The sequence below is a fragment of the Apodemus sylvaticus genome, chromosome 6, assembly GCF_947179515.1.
Source record: "Apodemus sylvaticus chromosome 6, mApoSyl1.1, whole genome shotgun sequence".
NCBI lineage: Eukaryota > Metazoa > Chordata > Mammalia > Rodentia > Muridae > Apodemus > Apodemus sylvaticus.
The window spans coordinates 128089087-128105279 of NC_067477.1; the positions used below are offsets into that span (position 1 = coordinate 128089087).

The following is a 16193-nucleotide window of genomic DNA, read 5'->3' on the forward strand; positions in this document are numbered from 1 at the left end:
GAACAAAAACTATAATGGGTGGTCTGATCTAATTATCTAAGTTTAGACACATTTGGAAGAGATAGTATATTAACTAGCCATGCCTTAATGGCCTTTAATACTGTCCATTTAAGAAAATAAGCAACAGTAAGAGATTATAGCATTTCTGTTCTAACCCAGTTGTTACTTTTGTAGACTGCTGAGACCAAGTCTCACTTGGTAGTTCAGGTGGTCTTGAGACCTGTAGTTCAGGCTGGCCTTTAGCCTATGTTGAGTCTCCTGCCTCAGTGGCCCAAGCACTGGGCTGTGGCCATGAGCTCCATACCCAGCTTTATCTTGTGCTTCATGCATGAGAAAACCTCCTCACTAATGTCTCCCTCAGCCTCACACCTGTAAGCAGAATGCTTGTGCAGCCGTGTGGCATGGCTGTAAGTAGACAGACCTCCTGAACTCACTGCCTATGGTCATGTCTCACTCTCCCAGGGAACAAGGAAGGTGTCCAAATCATCACAAAGATAGGAGGGCCAAACAGCACGGGGATTTTTTTTCCACACATATTACCTTATTTGGCCTTCACAGTCACCCTACGTAAGAAGGGCATCAGTAGGAGACACACTACTCAGCCCTTGGCTAGGCCTTAGCTGGTAAGCTGACTGCCTTAATACAGACTTTCATTTTCTAGCCTCAGATCCATCTCCTGCTCCTTTGCACTGAATGACACACAACTTAGAGTGGTGAGACAACAGATAGATAGATGATAGGTGGATAGATAGGAAATTGTCTATTTTTGTCTACTTTATTATTATCTATTCCTCCCTCAGGGCTTAGCCACCTGTCAGGAATAGCTCTCACATTCACAAATATATCACTGATTCAATTTTTGTTTCGTTGTTGTTGTTTGTTTTATGACAGGGTTTCACTACGTATTTCTGGCTAACCTGGAACTGCTCTGTTGCTATGTACACCAGAGTGGCCTTGGACTCACAGAGACCTGTCTGCCTCTTCTTCCCTAGGGCTGGGATTAAAACCATGTATCACCATGCCAGGTGATTTTTGATAATTCTCTAAGATTTCTTTTTTGCCTGGCATGTTTGTTTTAAAAAATCTTTTTCTTTGGAATGAAACCAGCCCATTGGTTAGCAATACCTGGCCACTTGCCAAGAGAAGAGAAATAAGGAACTTAATAATTTGTATGGCTTTCAAGTTTCCTTAGAAAACATCACGATGATAAAGTCTAAACTGAGAGAGCAGCCATTACCATTGCTACTAAGTACTACGTAATGAGCATATAAAGTCTACTAAGTACTACGTAATGAGCATATAAAGTCTTTTACTGATTTATTATTCTATTCAATCAGCACCCAACCCTTCAACAAAAATTTTTTAGTTAGTCATGGTAGTGTACACCTTTAATCCCAGCATTTAGAAGGCAGAGGCAGGTGGCTTTTTGTGAGTTCAAGGCCAGCCTGGTCTACATAATGAGTTCTAGGCTATCTAGAACCTCAAAGTGAGACTGTGTCTTAATTTAAAAAGGTCTATACTTAAACATTCCAAGCCCTTTCCTAGGAGCTGAGAGATACAGGAGAACAAGAAAGCCCTGCTCTTTTTATTTTGTTTTTTCAAGAAAGGGTTTCTCTGCATAGCCCTGGCTGTCCTGGAACTTGCTCTGTAGACAAGGCTGGTCTCGAACTCAGAGATCTACTTGCCTCTGCCTCCTGAGTGCTGGGATTAAAGTGTGTGCTGCCACCACCCAGCAAAACCCTTGCTCTTAAGTTTATATGGACTGAAGGGAGATGGGTCAGTAAGCAAAATAATTTCAGACAGTATCAAATACTAGTCGTGCTCTGCAGAGTAAGAGTGAAGAGAAGATCCCAGATAGGATGGCCTGTAATGGGGACGTATAGAGGAGACCCACTGAGGATGAGCCCTGCAGCTTACCAAGGACCAAGTATTTTCGATGTGCCTCCCTGGGGCCTGAGGAGAGTTACCTGGGGGGTAGGAGTGCTTGCCGTCTACAATCCACTCTAACAAGGCCTCTATTAATTCAAGGTTGACCTTTTCAAAATCCATCACAGACATTGTCTTGATGACTGACTTGCTCACCCCTGAAAGAAAAGTAAAAATCAGAAGAGTAATTACACCATACACCTGTGAGGTTTGTGAGCGTTGGGTCAGTTCAATAGCACAGGAGTTTGCATCCAAGTGCTTACTTGGTTTAGTCCTTCAGAAACCACCAGTTACAGAAGTGCACACACTCTCCCCTTTCCCTGCCCCTCCCCCTCTCTTTAAGGCTAGCTAGAGAACTTTCGATCCTCTTGCCTCCCTCTCAAGTGTGCACACACCAGCACGCGCACACCAGCATGCGCACACCAGCACACACACACACACCAGCACACACGCACTAGCACACACACACACACACACACACCAGCACACACACACACACACACCAGCACACACACACACACCAGCACGCGCACACCAGCACGTCTAGTTTTTGTACTGCTGGAGAGCAAAGCCAAGGCTCCCTGCCACGCCCATACACTTGATACAGACTGTATCAACTGAGTTACAGCCCTGGCCCATGTGTACTTTGTTTTTCTGGAACAGTGACCCAAAGAGAAAGCCCTTGCCTTGACAGTGCTTGCCCTGTTAGAACTTTTATCTCTCTCCTTCTTCTCCTTTCACCATCATATATATATTCAAAGTTTAAGATCTAGAATAAAATCCAGTCAGGCACATTTTAGAAACTCCTGCCAGATTCAGTCAAACCCTGAGTCAGATCATCTAGAAGCCCAGGTAACAATTACCACATGAATGGAACATAGCTGTTTCACTAGCCTCCCACAACAGTGCTCAACTCTTAGGTCCCTTTGAGACAGTGATGGAAATGATGGCTCTTCCTTGAAGGATGCATGTGAATTTAAGAACTTCCTCGATGCTGGGCATAGTGGTGCAGGCCTTTAATCCTGTCACTTGGGAGGCAGAGACAGGCAGATTTCTGTGGGTTCATGGCCAACCTAGTCTATAGAGTGAGTTCCAGGTCCTCTTTTGACCCCCGACTGCTGAAAGAACTTACTCCATCCCTTTGATATCGATCTACAGACAATCCAGGTAAGAATCTATAAACTTCCTACCACTGACGTCTCAGCAAAAGCCCCCTCAGCTGTGGGTCTCTCACTGACCCTGAAGCGCAGTTTCAGTCCACTGACTGTCAATGTGCCCGGGACCCTACTGTGTGTTGTGTGTTCCAGGACCACCTCTTGCTGAAGATACGAGCGCTCACTGACATGCCTGATTGCTATGCAAGCTCTGGGGATCTGAACGCCAATCCTCATAGATGTGCCCATTAATCCATCTTTCCAGGCCAACACTGGCATTTTAAAGATTATTTTGTAGAGTGTCCCTCTATTTGGTTTTTCTGGTGTTCACTACAATCAAGTCACACATTTTTGACTGAAATATCACAAAATAATGTTGTGGTATTTCAGTGCAGGTGTTCGGTGCATGACTGGGGCCTGCAGGCTTGGCTTGCCCCTTTATTGGTTAACTCTGATCATTCTCCCCTGGGAAACTGTTATTAGTTCCCCCCTCTGCAGTGAAGTCATTCATGGAAAGGTATGAAATTTACTTAAGTATTGGGTAAATTTTACACACCAGAAGTATACATGAACTTTTTGGGGGGGGGGGGTGGATTTGTTTTTTTCGAGACAGGGTTTCTCTGTGTAGCCCTGGCTGTCCTGGAACTCACTCTGTAGACCAGGCTGGCCTCGAACTCAGAAATCTGCCTGCCTCTGCCTCCCAGAGTGCTGGGATTACAGACATGCACCACTACTGCCTGGCTATATATGAACTTTAAAAAGAACATAGTTAAATTGAGTATAATACCGTATGTTTATAGACCTGGTTACTTGGGAGGCTAAACCAGGGGTTCAAGGCTAGCCCATGAAATTTAGTAAAACCTCTGTCTCAAAAAATAATCAAAATAATAAATAAAATTACATCTTTAAAATAATTCCTCATTTAAACATTTTAATTGTGTTGTTTGGGATCCCCTCCTCCTGTGACATACTGTACCTGGCTATGTCCTTCCTCCTGTGACATACTGCACCTGGCTACTGTTCCTTCCTATGAAGCCTGATTATGTGTATAACATAACCAGAGGTGAACATGCAGGAAGTCCTAGGTTACTACTTTGCCTTTGCCCTTAAAGCTGAAGCTAGCCCCAGCTCCCAGTTCACCTTTCTTCTCTTTCTTTAGACTCCTATTTCTTACTTATCTTCTGTAAGAACCTCTAACCTCTGTGACTCCTGCAGAGTCAGCTGGTTTCCCTTTCTCTCCTATCAAAGACTTTTCTTTAATAATCAGAAAACAGAAACAAAAACAAAACAAACTAAACAAAGGCTATTGGCTTGTGTGCTAGCTGTAATGTGTATATGGGACTGCCGGGTTTGTAAGCTTAAAGTTGTTCTGACAAATGTAAGGCAATGCTACTATAAAAGAAGTCCTGTTTTTCCTTCCTGTGGGTCATGGTATGAAAGCAATGAGAAGAAACGTTGGCATACTTGATACCATTCGTAAGTGAGCACAGTACCTTTATAACGGATCAAGAGCTGCTTGAAATCTAACTGCTGATCAGGTATCGTATCTTTGACAGACTCCTCCTCATCCTGGAGATGAAGGGACAGCCTCAGGTCTTCCTCTACCTCCTCCAGTGCGGTTCTGTTGTGCCTGGCTTTAAGCTTTTCCTTTGCAATCTGTTTCATGGAACGCATATATGGGCTCCCGTCCTGTAACACATACCTGTGGGGGAAGATAAAGGAATGTGTCTCTGGTGTGTTCCTGCTACAGAAGAAAGAAATTCTTCTCCCACTTTGTTTCCCCTCAGCAGAAAGCTGCTGTCTCTGTCTAGCTCAGGTGTTACCTTCTCAGCAGTCCAGGATTCTGCTGGCTGTGCCCTGCTTGGTTGGGAACACACTGGAATGAATGCCATTGGTTCTGTCTAATGTTCTTACCTAACTCAGATAAGACTGGAAGTGCTACCCAGGAAGAAAGACACAGACTTTCAGAAGACATTTCAGCTATGTTTTAATTCCTTCTTTGAGAATATCACCCATCTCCCCAAGGCTCCAACTATAATTCTAAAGCAGATAATTCTATCCTGTGAAACCAAATGTAGACCTGAATTACCACGACCTTTCTGAACATTGCTACAAGGCCATAATCAAACACACTGCAAGACAGTTTACTATTTGTTAGCGATAATACTGTTATTATGGTGAAGTGGAAAAGTCTACACTTGGTACTAAAAGCTTAGATTGGAGTTCTAGGCCCGTCCCTAAATCACCATGCCACAGAACTTCCAAGCATCCATTTCAAAGGCCTCATTTTCTCATCATCTGGGAGAACTGACCGGCATAACTGGAAACTCCTTCCTCTAGAGGTCTAAGGTTTCTCAGAGGCCCTAGGAAAGGGAAGAGTTAGGGGGTAGTGAACAAGTGGGGCCCCTTTTGCCCTCCTCCCTTGCTCACCCAGATAATTCCCACTTTAGTTCTTCTTTATGATTCTCTACAAGATGTTATTCACAGAAAGAGTTCTATAGCCTTTTATAAAGTCTACAACTTGGTGGTTCTGTAATCTTTGACTTTCTCCACTACTTCTCACCATCAAATGCTGTGTTCTCCTTTCCCAGTCAGCATCCATCTAGGCATTTATCAGATGTCAGTCTTATGCAGGGGCCAAGGCAGTGTGGTGTGGTATGGTGTGGTGATGCATGGTGAAGTACAGAAAATCTTCTTTTGGTTTGTTTGTTTGTTTGTTTTTCGAGACAGGGTTTCTCTGTGTAGCCCTGGCTGTCCTGGAACTCACTTGTAGACCAGGCTGGCCTCGAACTCAGAAATCCGCCTGCTTCTGCCTCCCAGAGTGCTGGGATTACAGGCGTGTGCCACCACTGCCTGGCTCAGACAGTGTTTTAAGAAACTTAAAAACCAGTGAGAACAGACCAAAGCAGTTACTAAGGCAAGGCAGATTGGGAAAAGTACCATTAGAGGAACAAGAGAAGTACCTAAGACCTCCAAGAAACAAAGAGATGGGAATTTCATGAAGGTAGCATGCAAGCCAAGGGTTAAAGGATGACTTGGAAGGAAAGGGGGAGCAGAAGTAAAGAATAAAGAGGGCGGTCCGCTGCGGAGGAGCTGCAGGCCGAGGGCGGTCCGTTGCGAAGGAGCTGCAGGCTGAGGCTGCTGAGGTTTCTACAGCGAGCTGCTCCACATCAGCAGTATTTCCACTCTAGGTTTAGTACTTGGCAATAAAGAGCCTGATCTAGAAGTCTTTGTCACAGAAGTGACAGCTAAAAATCGGACAGCCAGCAAGGGTGGGTTTAACAGTAAGGAACTCAGCAAGCATAAAAGTTTGGAGGATTCTGAAGGTCGAAAAGCCATAGAGAAAGCAGTTTGTATACAATAGAAAAGTGTGTGTGTGTGTGTGTATGTATCCCTAACCCCGTGCATGCAAGCTTGCATACCTGTCTGCCTGCCTGCCTGAATGGACTCGGGACCACTTCTATAAGTCAGTTTTCTCCTTCCTCCATCTAGGTTTCAGGATCAAACTCAGACTATCACCTTGGTGGCAAGTATCTTTATACTCTAAGCTGTCTAGCCTCCTCCTTTTTTTTTTTTAAATTATCTATTTATCTATTTTTTATTTTTTAGAGACAGGGTTTCTCTGTGTAGCCTTGGCTGTCCTAGAACTCACTTTGTAGATTAGGCTAACCTGGAACTCAAAGATTTTCCTGCCTATGCCTTCCAAGTGGATTAAAGGCCTATGCCACCACCACCTGGCTCTTAAAAAGTAATTTTAGAGATTTATTTTTAAATAGTCGTGTCTGTGTATGTGTCTGCATGTGGGCATGTGCATGTGTATACCTGGTGCCTGGGAAGGTCGGAAGTATCAGATCACCTGAGAGTGGAGTTATAGAGAGCTGTGAGCCCTATGTGGGTGCTGTGAATTAAACCTATGACCTCTAGAAAAGCAGTCAGTATGCTTAACCACTGAACCATTTTTCCAGTCCTCACACAGACATCCTGACGTTCAGCCTGTATTACAAACTTTCTGACAACATAATGATAACGGTTAACATTTATAAAGCATGTACCATGTGTCAGGCCCAGTTCTAAGCACTTTGTTTATTTGGTTTTAGTTTTATTTTTTAGCCATGTAGGTACCTGTAAAGACCAGAAGAGAGAATCAGATCTCTGGAGCTGGGGTCCTAGTTGCTGGGAACTGAATTTAGTTCTTCTAGAAGAACAGCAAGTGCTTTTTTTTTGTTGCTAGTTTTTGTAAACTATTACTCTATTAACTCCTCAGCTGGTCCTCATGACCCAGGGAAATGCTAATAGTAATAGACACACTTGGCCCTGATGGAACAGAGATGCAGAGGCACTAACCTCTTGTCAGAGTTAGTTAATAACAAGTAGGACTTAGAGCCTGCTTGCTGACAGAGAGAGGAAAACAAACTGCTCAATGGAGAAGTGAAATGAAAGAAAAAGATGTAAAAAGGAAGGTAATACATTGGCACACTCAAGATAAACAGCACCTGTGCTCAAAGATTTTCTTCCTTACCTCGTCACAGCAAGTGCATCCTCCAGAAAAAATTGATCAACAGGAAATGCACGACCTAGAAAAACAAGAAAACAAACTAGAATCATCAGAATCTCCAGTAAGTAAAGTTGGGAATTTTGTGTGTATGTTTGTATATACCATGTACATATTAAAACAGTATTTGGAAAAATAAATAAAAATAAAATGTGTTTTTTTTTGAAGTATTTTGTTTGCTTGCTCTTTGAGTCAGGGTCTCTCTGGTTGTTCTGGAACTCACTATGAAGTCCAGGCTGGCCTTGAACTCATAGAAAGCTCACTGCCTCTGCCTCCTGAGTGCTGGGGTTAAAGGTGTATACTACCACACCCAGCTTAAAGGTTTTGATGACAGAAATTGGCAGGCATAAGTTGTAATTAGTAGAAAGAACAGAGGTGGGTAAGGACAGGATGATAGCTCCCCACAGGCCCCTGTTTCCTTCTTGCACTCTCCCTACAGAGACTTTAATCAGTCAGCACTGTGTTCTGGGTCCAGCACATGCCTCCTTCTCTTCCTCTGCTGTCACCAAGAATGTTATCACTTCAATCAGTGCTTCCAAATTGTCCCCGTTGTAATCAATCAACTGTAGACAACCAGGCCAGGCTCAGAGTGGTAATTATTCCACAAGGCTGTAGAAGCATCAAAAGAAAACAGACTATCCAACTTTCTTTCCAGTGAATCAGTGTCTGGATATGTAGCACAATCCATAAATGAACAAGTTGGTGTATTTTCCCTCTTTATGACAGATTATTTTTTTTAAGATTTATTTATTATTATATCTAAGAACAGTGTAGCTATCTTCAGGTGCACCAGAAGAGGATGTCAGATGGTTGTGAGCCACCATATGGTTGCTGGGATTTGAACTCAGGACCTCTGAAAGATCAGCTTGTGCTCTTACCTGTTGAGCTATCTCTCTAGTCCCATGACAGATTATTCTTAAAAACATATATTCTGATGTTGAACATAACAGAATGTTAGAAGCCCTAAGAAGTAAGACTTTAAGGTCATACAATACTAAAATCTGGCAAGGGGATAAATTACTTCTTCATCAGCTGCTTTACATCGGGTTGTTTGCTGTAAATTAAGCACTTCTCTGGAGACAGGTAGAAATCGCTCCCATTCTGAGTGAACTCTGAGGTGGTGAGCCTTCTTCTGTGGAGAGCTGCACGGCAGTGGAAGGAGGCCTCTCAGCGTGCTCTCTCACCTGGTATGGTGATGACTGGGCAGTAGCTGAAATACTTGGAGAAGAGCCCAGCGTCCAGAGTCGCACTCATCAGAATGACCTGGAGGGTGGCTCTCTGCATCACAATGTCCTTCAAAACTAGCAGTAAGAAGTCACTGGAGACGAGAAAAGATAGGTGTGGGTCAGACATATGCAGCATAAGAAAACTAATGACTTTTGTGTATTTGGAGCATTTAAGACTTAGGGGAAAAGTATAAAACTTAGATGTGTTACAGTCCTGGTGGAGAACAGTTCAGAATCTAAAAATACAAAACACCAGATCTCTTCAGCAAATTCAATGCAATACCAATCAGAATATAATAGGATTTATCACTGAAGTCTATCATTCTGATTATTTATAGGTATACAAAAGGCACATACAATGATTTTCATTATAGCATCGTTTACAAGAGCAAAGTTACAGAAATGGCTAACTGTAACAGTATCCAGTCTACAGAATGGCATGCAGCTGCTAAAAGGATAAGCTAGAAGTCTAGATAATGACACAAACACTCCTGGGCCTAGTGTTAGTGAAAACAAACCACGCCCTCCATGCTCTGACAGACTCCACAGAGTAACAGAATACCAAGCAACACTCTTCAGTGGTCTGTGCTAGCCCTCATCTTCCCCTTCCCGCAATCTATGATCAACACAGCTGACTACCACTTCAGCTGACTGTTCAGCGAGGGAGCTGTTCTCCTCGCGCCCTTTGGTGCCTTCTCTGCAGAGGCTTGCTGACCTGCACCTGTCTCCTTCTGCTCTCCCCAGCGGGTGGGTTTCAGGACTCCATTCTTGCTGTCCTCGAGGAATGCAGCTCAGGGTCCCTGTACATCAGTAACTTGCCAGCAGGAGAGTCTGCTGGACGCTTACACGGATGTCCCCTCACTTCTTTCAAGACACTTAAAACATGTTCAGCAAGGTCTTCCTTCGCTAACCTTGGCTAACCTATTTAAAATTTCAAATGAACCTCACTTCTCGCCATGCATTTCGTATCTTTTCTTCTTAGAACTAAACATTGTGTATTTTACTTATTCACTATATTATTGGGTTCCCATAACAATTAGAATGTAAACTCAAGGACAAGGGTTTCAGAGGTTTGTTATTGTTCTGCTCACCACTCCAATGCTCAGGACATACCAAGCGCTCAACACATACTTATTAATTTACAAAATAAACTCCTATTTCCATAAGAAGAAATCTCTGAAAACAAAAGATTTCTAGCAGGTAGTCTTTTTGTTCATATATTTTATATTTGACTTTTCAAGATAGTATTCTGTACAGCCTGTGCTGTCCTGAAACTTGCTCTGTAGAGCAGGCTAGCCTTGAACTCCATCTGCCCCGCTCCCCCCCCCCCCCCACAGGGTTTCTCTGTATAGCCCTGGCTGTCCTTGAATTTAGAAACCTGCCTGCCTCTGCCTCCCAGAGTGCTGGGATTACAGGCGTGCGCCACTACCACCCAGCTATCTGCCCTGCTTTTGAGTGCCGGGATTAAAGGCATGTGCTACCATGCCTGGCTCTAAAACTGTTTTTTAATGATTTCTAATTCACTAAAATAAATTCTAGATGTTATTTTGGTTTATAAGGCCTCTGAAGATCTGGCTTCTGGTCTTCCTCCTGCTGCTGTCTTCTCTTCCATTAACTATTGCCTGTCAAACTGCCTTTCCCCAGTTCAGAATGCCCATCCATACTGTCTCTGTTCCCAACTCTTACATGGATTCTCTTGTGTATTTCAGTTATTAATTAAAGTCATTTCCTCAGCAACGTGGTCTCTAGCTGTCTTACGGTGTCGCCTTCCACAGCTCCCCATTTCTTTCTGCTTTGACTGTGAAGACAAGAAACCTACTCATACCTGTGTCCCCAGCAACTACTAGACAGGGCCCTTGATGTCGGTGTTATAAATTCATGAATGAATGCTTATGGAATGATCACACAACAGAAGCAGCACAGGTGGACTACCCCTCAGGAGCACAGCGCGATGCCCAGGAGGCTCTCCTGGGGATGGGCCTGCCCTCTCCAACCACTGTGCGCCCAACCTTGGAGATCAAGAAAGCCACTTCTTTCCTCTAATTTAGCCTTCCTTATGACTTATCGATACAAAGCCTGCAACTCCACTGGAAGCAAGCAACAGTTTTCAGGCACACCTTCATTTCACAGCGTGCGTGCGTGCGTGCGTGTCCATTGGGAAGGCCTTCCTTTTACCTTTCTTCCGTCCTCTCATGAACTTCATCAACAATGATGTGGGTGACCCCCTGCAAGGTCGCATCTCCTTCTAGCCTCCTCAGCAGCACTCCTGTGGTGCAGTATAACAGTCTGGTGGCTGAGGACTTACATAGAAGAGAGCATTGTCACGCACTATGAGGTTTGGAAAAGTAACTATTGGCAAGCAAAACTGAACAAACAACATTGGCCCCGCCAGCAATTCCACTTAATTCAAGATTGTATTTAGCTTCTAACTAAGGTCAGCCATGCATTCTTCTGCTTCATATTACAACTATAAAAGACACACACACGCTCTCTCTCACACACAAATATTATTATAAAACCTTTTTTTTTTTTGGAGACAGGGTAGGTAGAGTCCTGGGTGCCCTAGAGCTTGCTATATAGAACAGGCTGGCCTGGAACATGCAGAGATCCTCCTGCTTCTGCCTCTCAAGTGCTGGGAGTTAAGGTGCATACTACCAGGCCTGGTTCTAAAACATGTTTTTAAAGTGGGTGTTTAAATCAAGTCTACATTTGCTTCATGTTTATTAATAGCAAGATTATTTCTACTAATTAAGAATAAAAAGCCAGGGCTGGAGAGATGGCTCAGCAGTCAGGAGCACTGGTTCTTTCAAGGACCCAGGTTTAATTCCCAGCACTTACATGGCAGCTTACAATCATCCGTATCATCCATAACTTTAGTTCCAGGGTATGCTCTGCACTCTTTTGGCCTCTGAAAACAGCAGGCACGCACCTTATGCAATAGACATACATGCAGGCAAAACAACAATGTGTGTGTGTGTGTGTGTGCTATATATATATATATGTATATAACATATACATATATAATAAATCTAAAAAGGTTTTTTAAAAAGCCTATATAAAGCATATTTGGTACAACCAGATTAGAGTTCTTATATAAGAATGCTTCTCAAGGGATTCCAAACCTACTGAAAGTGAGTATTAATAAACTGCAGTTACATATTTCCAATTGCCTGTCAATCTCCAGATCCCCCAGATTCTTTTTGTCTGAAAACAATTAGTTCATATTACCAGGAGGCAAGCAGAGCATACACACCTTGACACTTTCCAACCGAATCTGGTATCCCACGGTCAGACCCACCCTTTCTGCTCTTTCTTTAGCAACACGTTCAGCAACAGAGATTGCAGAGATTCGTCGGGGTTGGGTACAGATGATGTTTGCCACCCTCTCAGGTGGCCCATTCAGAGAGTTATCCAGAATAAACTGTGGAATCTGTGTGGTTTTCCCACATCTGTATGTCAAAACAAAGGAGTCCTAAAATGAAGTTTTCAAGGGCTAGTTAACAAAGCAATCACAGGCAACAAGGAAGCCAAGCTAGCTAGAGTCATGCTGCTTAGCCTAACACTTTGACCTACGGAGTACCCAGGCCTAACAAGTCCTAGGAACGGGGCAATCTAGTGATAGTCTGATGTCATTTATAAAATGAGGACTGTGAAAAACACACAATTAAGATCAAAACATGTCTTTAGGGATATGAACTCTACAAATGGATCCCAAAGAAAAAGTGTTAGCTTATGATTTGCGTATTCTAGGGGCTTTGCAGAGATGATTCAGTGGTAAGAATGCTTGTAGTGAAACATGAGAACCTGAGTTCAAATCCTCAGTACTCAGGTAGAAAGTTGGACACGACTGTGAAAACCTCTGTCCCCCAGTGTTGGGGTAAGGAAGGGACAGAAGGATCAATGGGCAAAGGGACTTGCTGGCCTCTAGCCTCGTTCCAGGTTCAGTTAGAGCTTGTCAGGGGCTGGAGGCAGAGAGTGACAGAGCAGGACGTAGGACATCCTCCTGTGGCCTCTCTACACAAGGCCTCCCTCACACACCTGTACGTATAGGCCCAACATGCACATGCACACTCATACAAATGCATTTTATATTCTTCTCTTTGGTGTGGAATGATTTGGCTATAAAGAGACTGAAATAAAGAACTATGAGGAACTAGAAGATATAAAACTACTCTCTTAGTTGAGTCTTAGTGCAAAACTAATAATGCTTTGTGTAATCCTGTATTAAAACTAAATGAAGTTCGAGAGTTGCCCTGGGTAAGCATGCTTGCTTTTCATAGAGAGTATGAACAGGGGAAAAAATGCTGCTTGAGTTGTTGCTAAAAGAAAAAACCAAAACCAAGCTTAAAGAAAGCAGGGTAAAGGCAGGAGATACGCAGCTTTCCAGCTCTTAGAACAGAATTCTCCTTTGGGCTAGCAACAGGCCTGTGAACGCCTGCAGCTAGACCTGCAATGAAGGAGCCTCAGGGCAGAGGACACAGCTAGAGGAGGAATTTCTGAGCTTCATTTTAGGTTTTTGTAATTTGGCCTTGAAACTACATAATTCAACCACCTTCACGGAATACCATTTGATATTTGACAGAGAAAACAAAATGGACAACAACGTAGGCTACATATGTTTTTTTAAAGCAGACCTGGTTGAGGTAGCCAGTGCTCCTGCCTTATGTGTCCACTAAAGCTGCACTTGACGTACGTCACTTTCTTACCCAGTCATACCACTTATGACAACCACTTGGTGCTTGCTCAACAGTTTAAGAATGGTTTCTCTTTCTTCCCAAGCAGGTAGTAACTGTCTTTCTTGCAGAATTGCGTGGAACTGTCTGGAAGCCTAATAAAAATGAAGGAGAAGGCAGCAGCTGAGTTATTTTTAGTTACTTTTTTTTGTTGTTGTTTTTTTGGGGACAGGGTTTCTCTGTATAGCTGTGGCTGTCCTGGAACTTATGTAGACCAGGCTGGCCTCGAACTCAGAAATTCGCCTGCCTCTGCCTCCCAAGGGCTGGTTTAGTTACCTTTCACAAAACTCACTGTTCTGCTCTTTTTAGCAGTTTACTCTCCTAGTTCCGAGCCACCGGGCCTGAATCCAGGGACGTTAGCTAGAAGGCCGGCTGCCGTAGCGGCAGAGTAAGCAGAGGAATCGGTAGTTTTACATAGTTGAATAAACTGAACGGTATGAACCGCCTTTGCTGAGCACTGATCTGATCCTTACCAATAACATTTATATCAACACTCTAATAAGTATTTATGTGTCCCCAGAAACGATTCATACACACATTGTCCAATTCAGTTCCTTCTGAGGAACTGAACTTATTTTAACGAGTACGTTTAACTGTAAATGGCCAAAGAATTTAAGAGCTACTGCATTAGGCAGCATAACTCTATACAAAATCAGACCTTCCCTAGATCAATAACAAGAACAATTGCCAAAGCTTTCTTTTTTGGCCATTTACCATAACTATGTAAAAAAGTTTCACAAACAGGCAGATTTCTGAGTTTGAGGCCAGCCTGGTCTACAGAGTGAGTTCCAGGATAGCCAGGACTATACAGAGAAACCCTGTCTTGAAAAAACCAAATCCAAAAAAACAAAAAACAAAAACAAAAACAACAAAAAAAGATCAATACATAGATCTAATCAACTAAGAAACATTGCATTGCACACTAATATTATGGGGAAGATGGATTGTGGATACTTAGCAGGAACAGGTTTGAAGTTCAATAAGATGGAAAACTTCTAATGTTTTATAGCATAGCACAGGCTGAAGCAGGAGGAACAGAAGTCTGTGCCACATGGTAAGTTCTGGCCAGGTGGGATAGAGATCCTGTTTTTAAAATAATGGTTTTTGTATATATTAAAATAGCTAAAGGATTTTTTTAATGCTCTGAAAGAATTGCTGAATGTCTAAGATGACAGATAAGACAAGCACTAATCATACTATATCCATGTACTGAAATGTCATACTTACAAGTATATGTATGTCAACTAAATACAAAATTTTAGAGTTGGAGAGATGGCTCAATGGTTAGAAGTCTGTACTGCTCTTTCAGAGGACCAGAGTTCAATTCTCAGCACCTACATCAGGTGGCTCACAACTATGTGTTAAATTTAGTTCCAGAGGATGCAATGCCCTCTTCTGATCTATGAAGGCACCTGCATTCGTGCAGTGCACATAAACTCACACAGATTCACACAAATGAATAAATAATAATATTCTTTAAAAATAAAATAAATATTTTTAAATGAAATATAAGGTGGTAGCGCACACCTTTAATCCCAGAGCTTTGGAGGCAGAGGCAGGCAGATCTCTGTAAGTTTGAGGCCAGCCTGCTCTACAGAGTCAGTTCCAGGACATCTGGGGCTACACAGAGGAACCCTGTCTCAAAAATAAATAAATAAATAAACAAACAAATAAATAATAAAATTTTAAAAAAGGAAAAATAATTGGCTATACTTGGAACAATACAAAATTATACTAATGTCATTACAAATAACAACAATATAGATAGATCATGACAAACTGACTAAATAACTTTCTGTCTCTATAATTTTATTTATGGTATGATTACATACATTTTGATAGTATATAACTGTACTGGCTGGTTTTGTGTGTCAACTTGACACAGGTTCGAGTTATCACAGAGAAAGGAGCTTCAGTTGGGGAAGTGCCTCCATGAGATCCAACTGTGGGGCATTTTCTAAATTAGTGATCAAGGGGGAGGGCCCCTTGTGGGTGGTACCATCCCAGGGCTGGTAGTCTTGGGTTCTATAAGAGAGCAGGCTGAGCAAGCCAGGGGAAGCAAGCCAGTAAGAAACATCCCTCCATGGCCTCTGCATCAGCTCCTGCTTCCTGACCTGCTTGAAGTTCAGTCCTGATCTCCTTTGGTGATGAACAGCAATTTGGAACTGTAAGCTGAATAAACCCTTTCCTCCCCAACTTGCTTCTTCCTCATGATGTTTGTACGGGAATAGAAACCCTGACTAAGACAATAACATATAGTATATACTTGATGTTATAATATACAATATATAAAATTATAAAAATCACAGAAGGGTCCTAAGACATTACTTAATCTAATCACAAATTCATCCAATAATTGACCCTTGCATCACATCCAATTGGGTCCTCAACCTCAAATTTTATTTATTGTTTCTTTTAAAACAAATCTTCACATCAAAACAGCATGGACTTTTGAGACAAATTTCTGCTACTACCTACTCTCTGTGTCACCCCGGGCACATTATTTACCCCGTAAGCCTCTGAAATGGCATATGACTCTTTCCCTTCTCTCTCTCTTTTTAAAAATTTTTTTCTTTCCCTTCTCTTAGATATGGATTTTCTA

The 16193-nt window shown here is 42.6% G+C and overlaps 1 protein-coding gene across 4 annotated transcripts in view; it reads right to left on the reverse strand.

Moving 5' to 3' along the window:
• Positions 1 to 16193, reverse strand: part of Dhx57 (DExH-box helicase 57) — a 50072-nt gene that overhangs the window by 18623 nt on the left and 15256 nt on the right. For all 4 annotated transcript variants that reach the window (XM_052186448.1, XM_052186449.1, XM_052186451.1 and 1 more), the window contains 7 exons: positions 13565 to 13686; positions 12112 to 12307; positions 11034 to 11158; positions 8817 to 8950; positions 7600 to 7654; positions 4574 to 4782; positions 1968 to 2084 (listed from right to left, as the gene is read on the reverse strand). In XM_052186448.1, coding sequence (XP_052042408.1) covers positions 1968 to 2084; positions 4574 to 4782; positions 7600 to 7654; positions 8817 to 8950; positions 11034 to 11158; positions 12112 to 12307; positions 13565 to 13686 — 958 coding nt within the window. The remainder of the gene's footprint in view (positions 1 to 1967; positions 2085 to 4573; positions 4783 to 7599; positions 7655 to 8816; positions 8951 to 11033; positions 11159 to 12111; positions 12308 to 13564; positions 13687 to 16193) is intronic.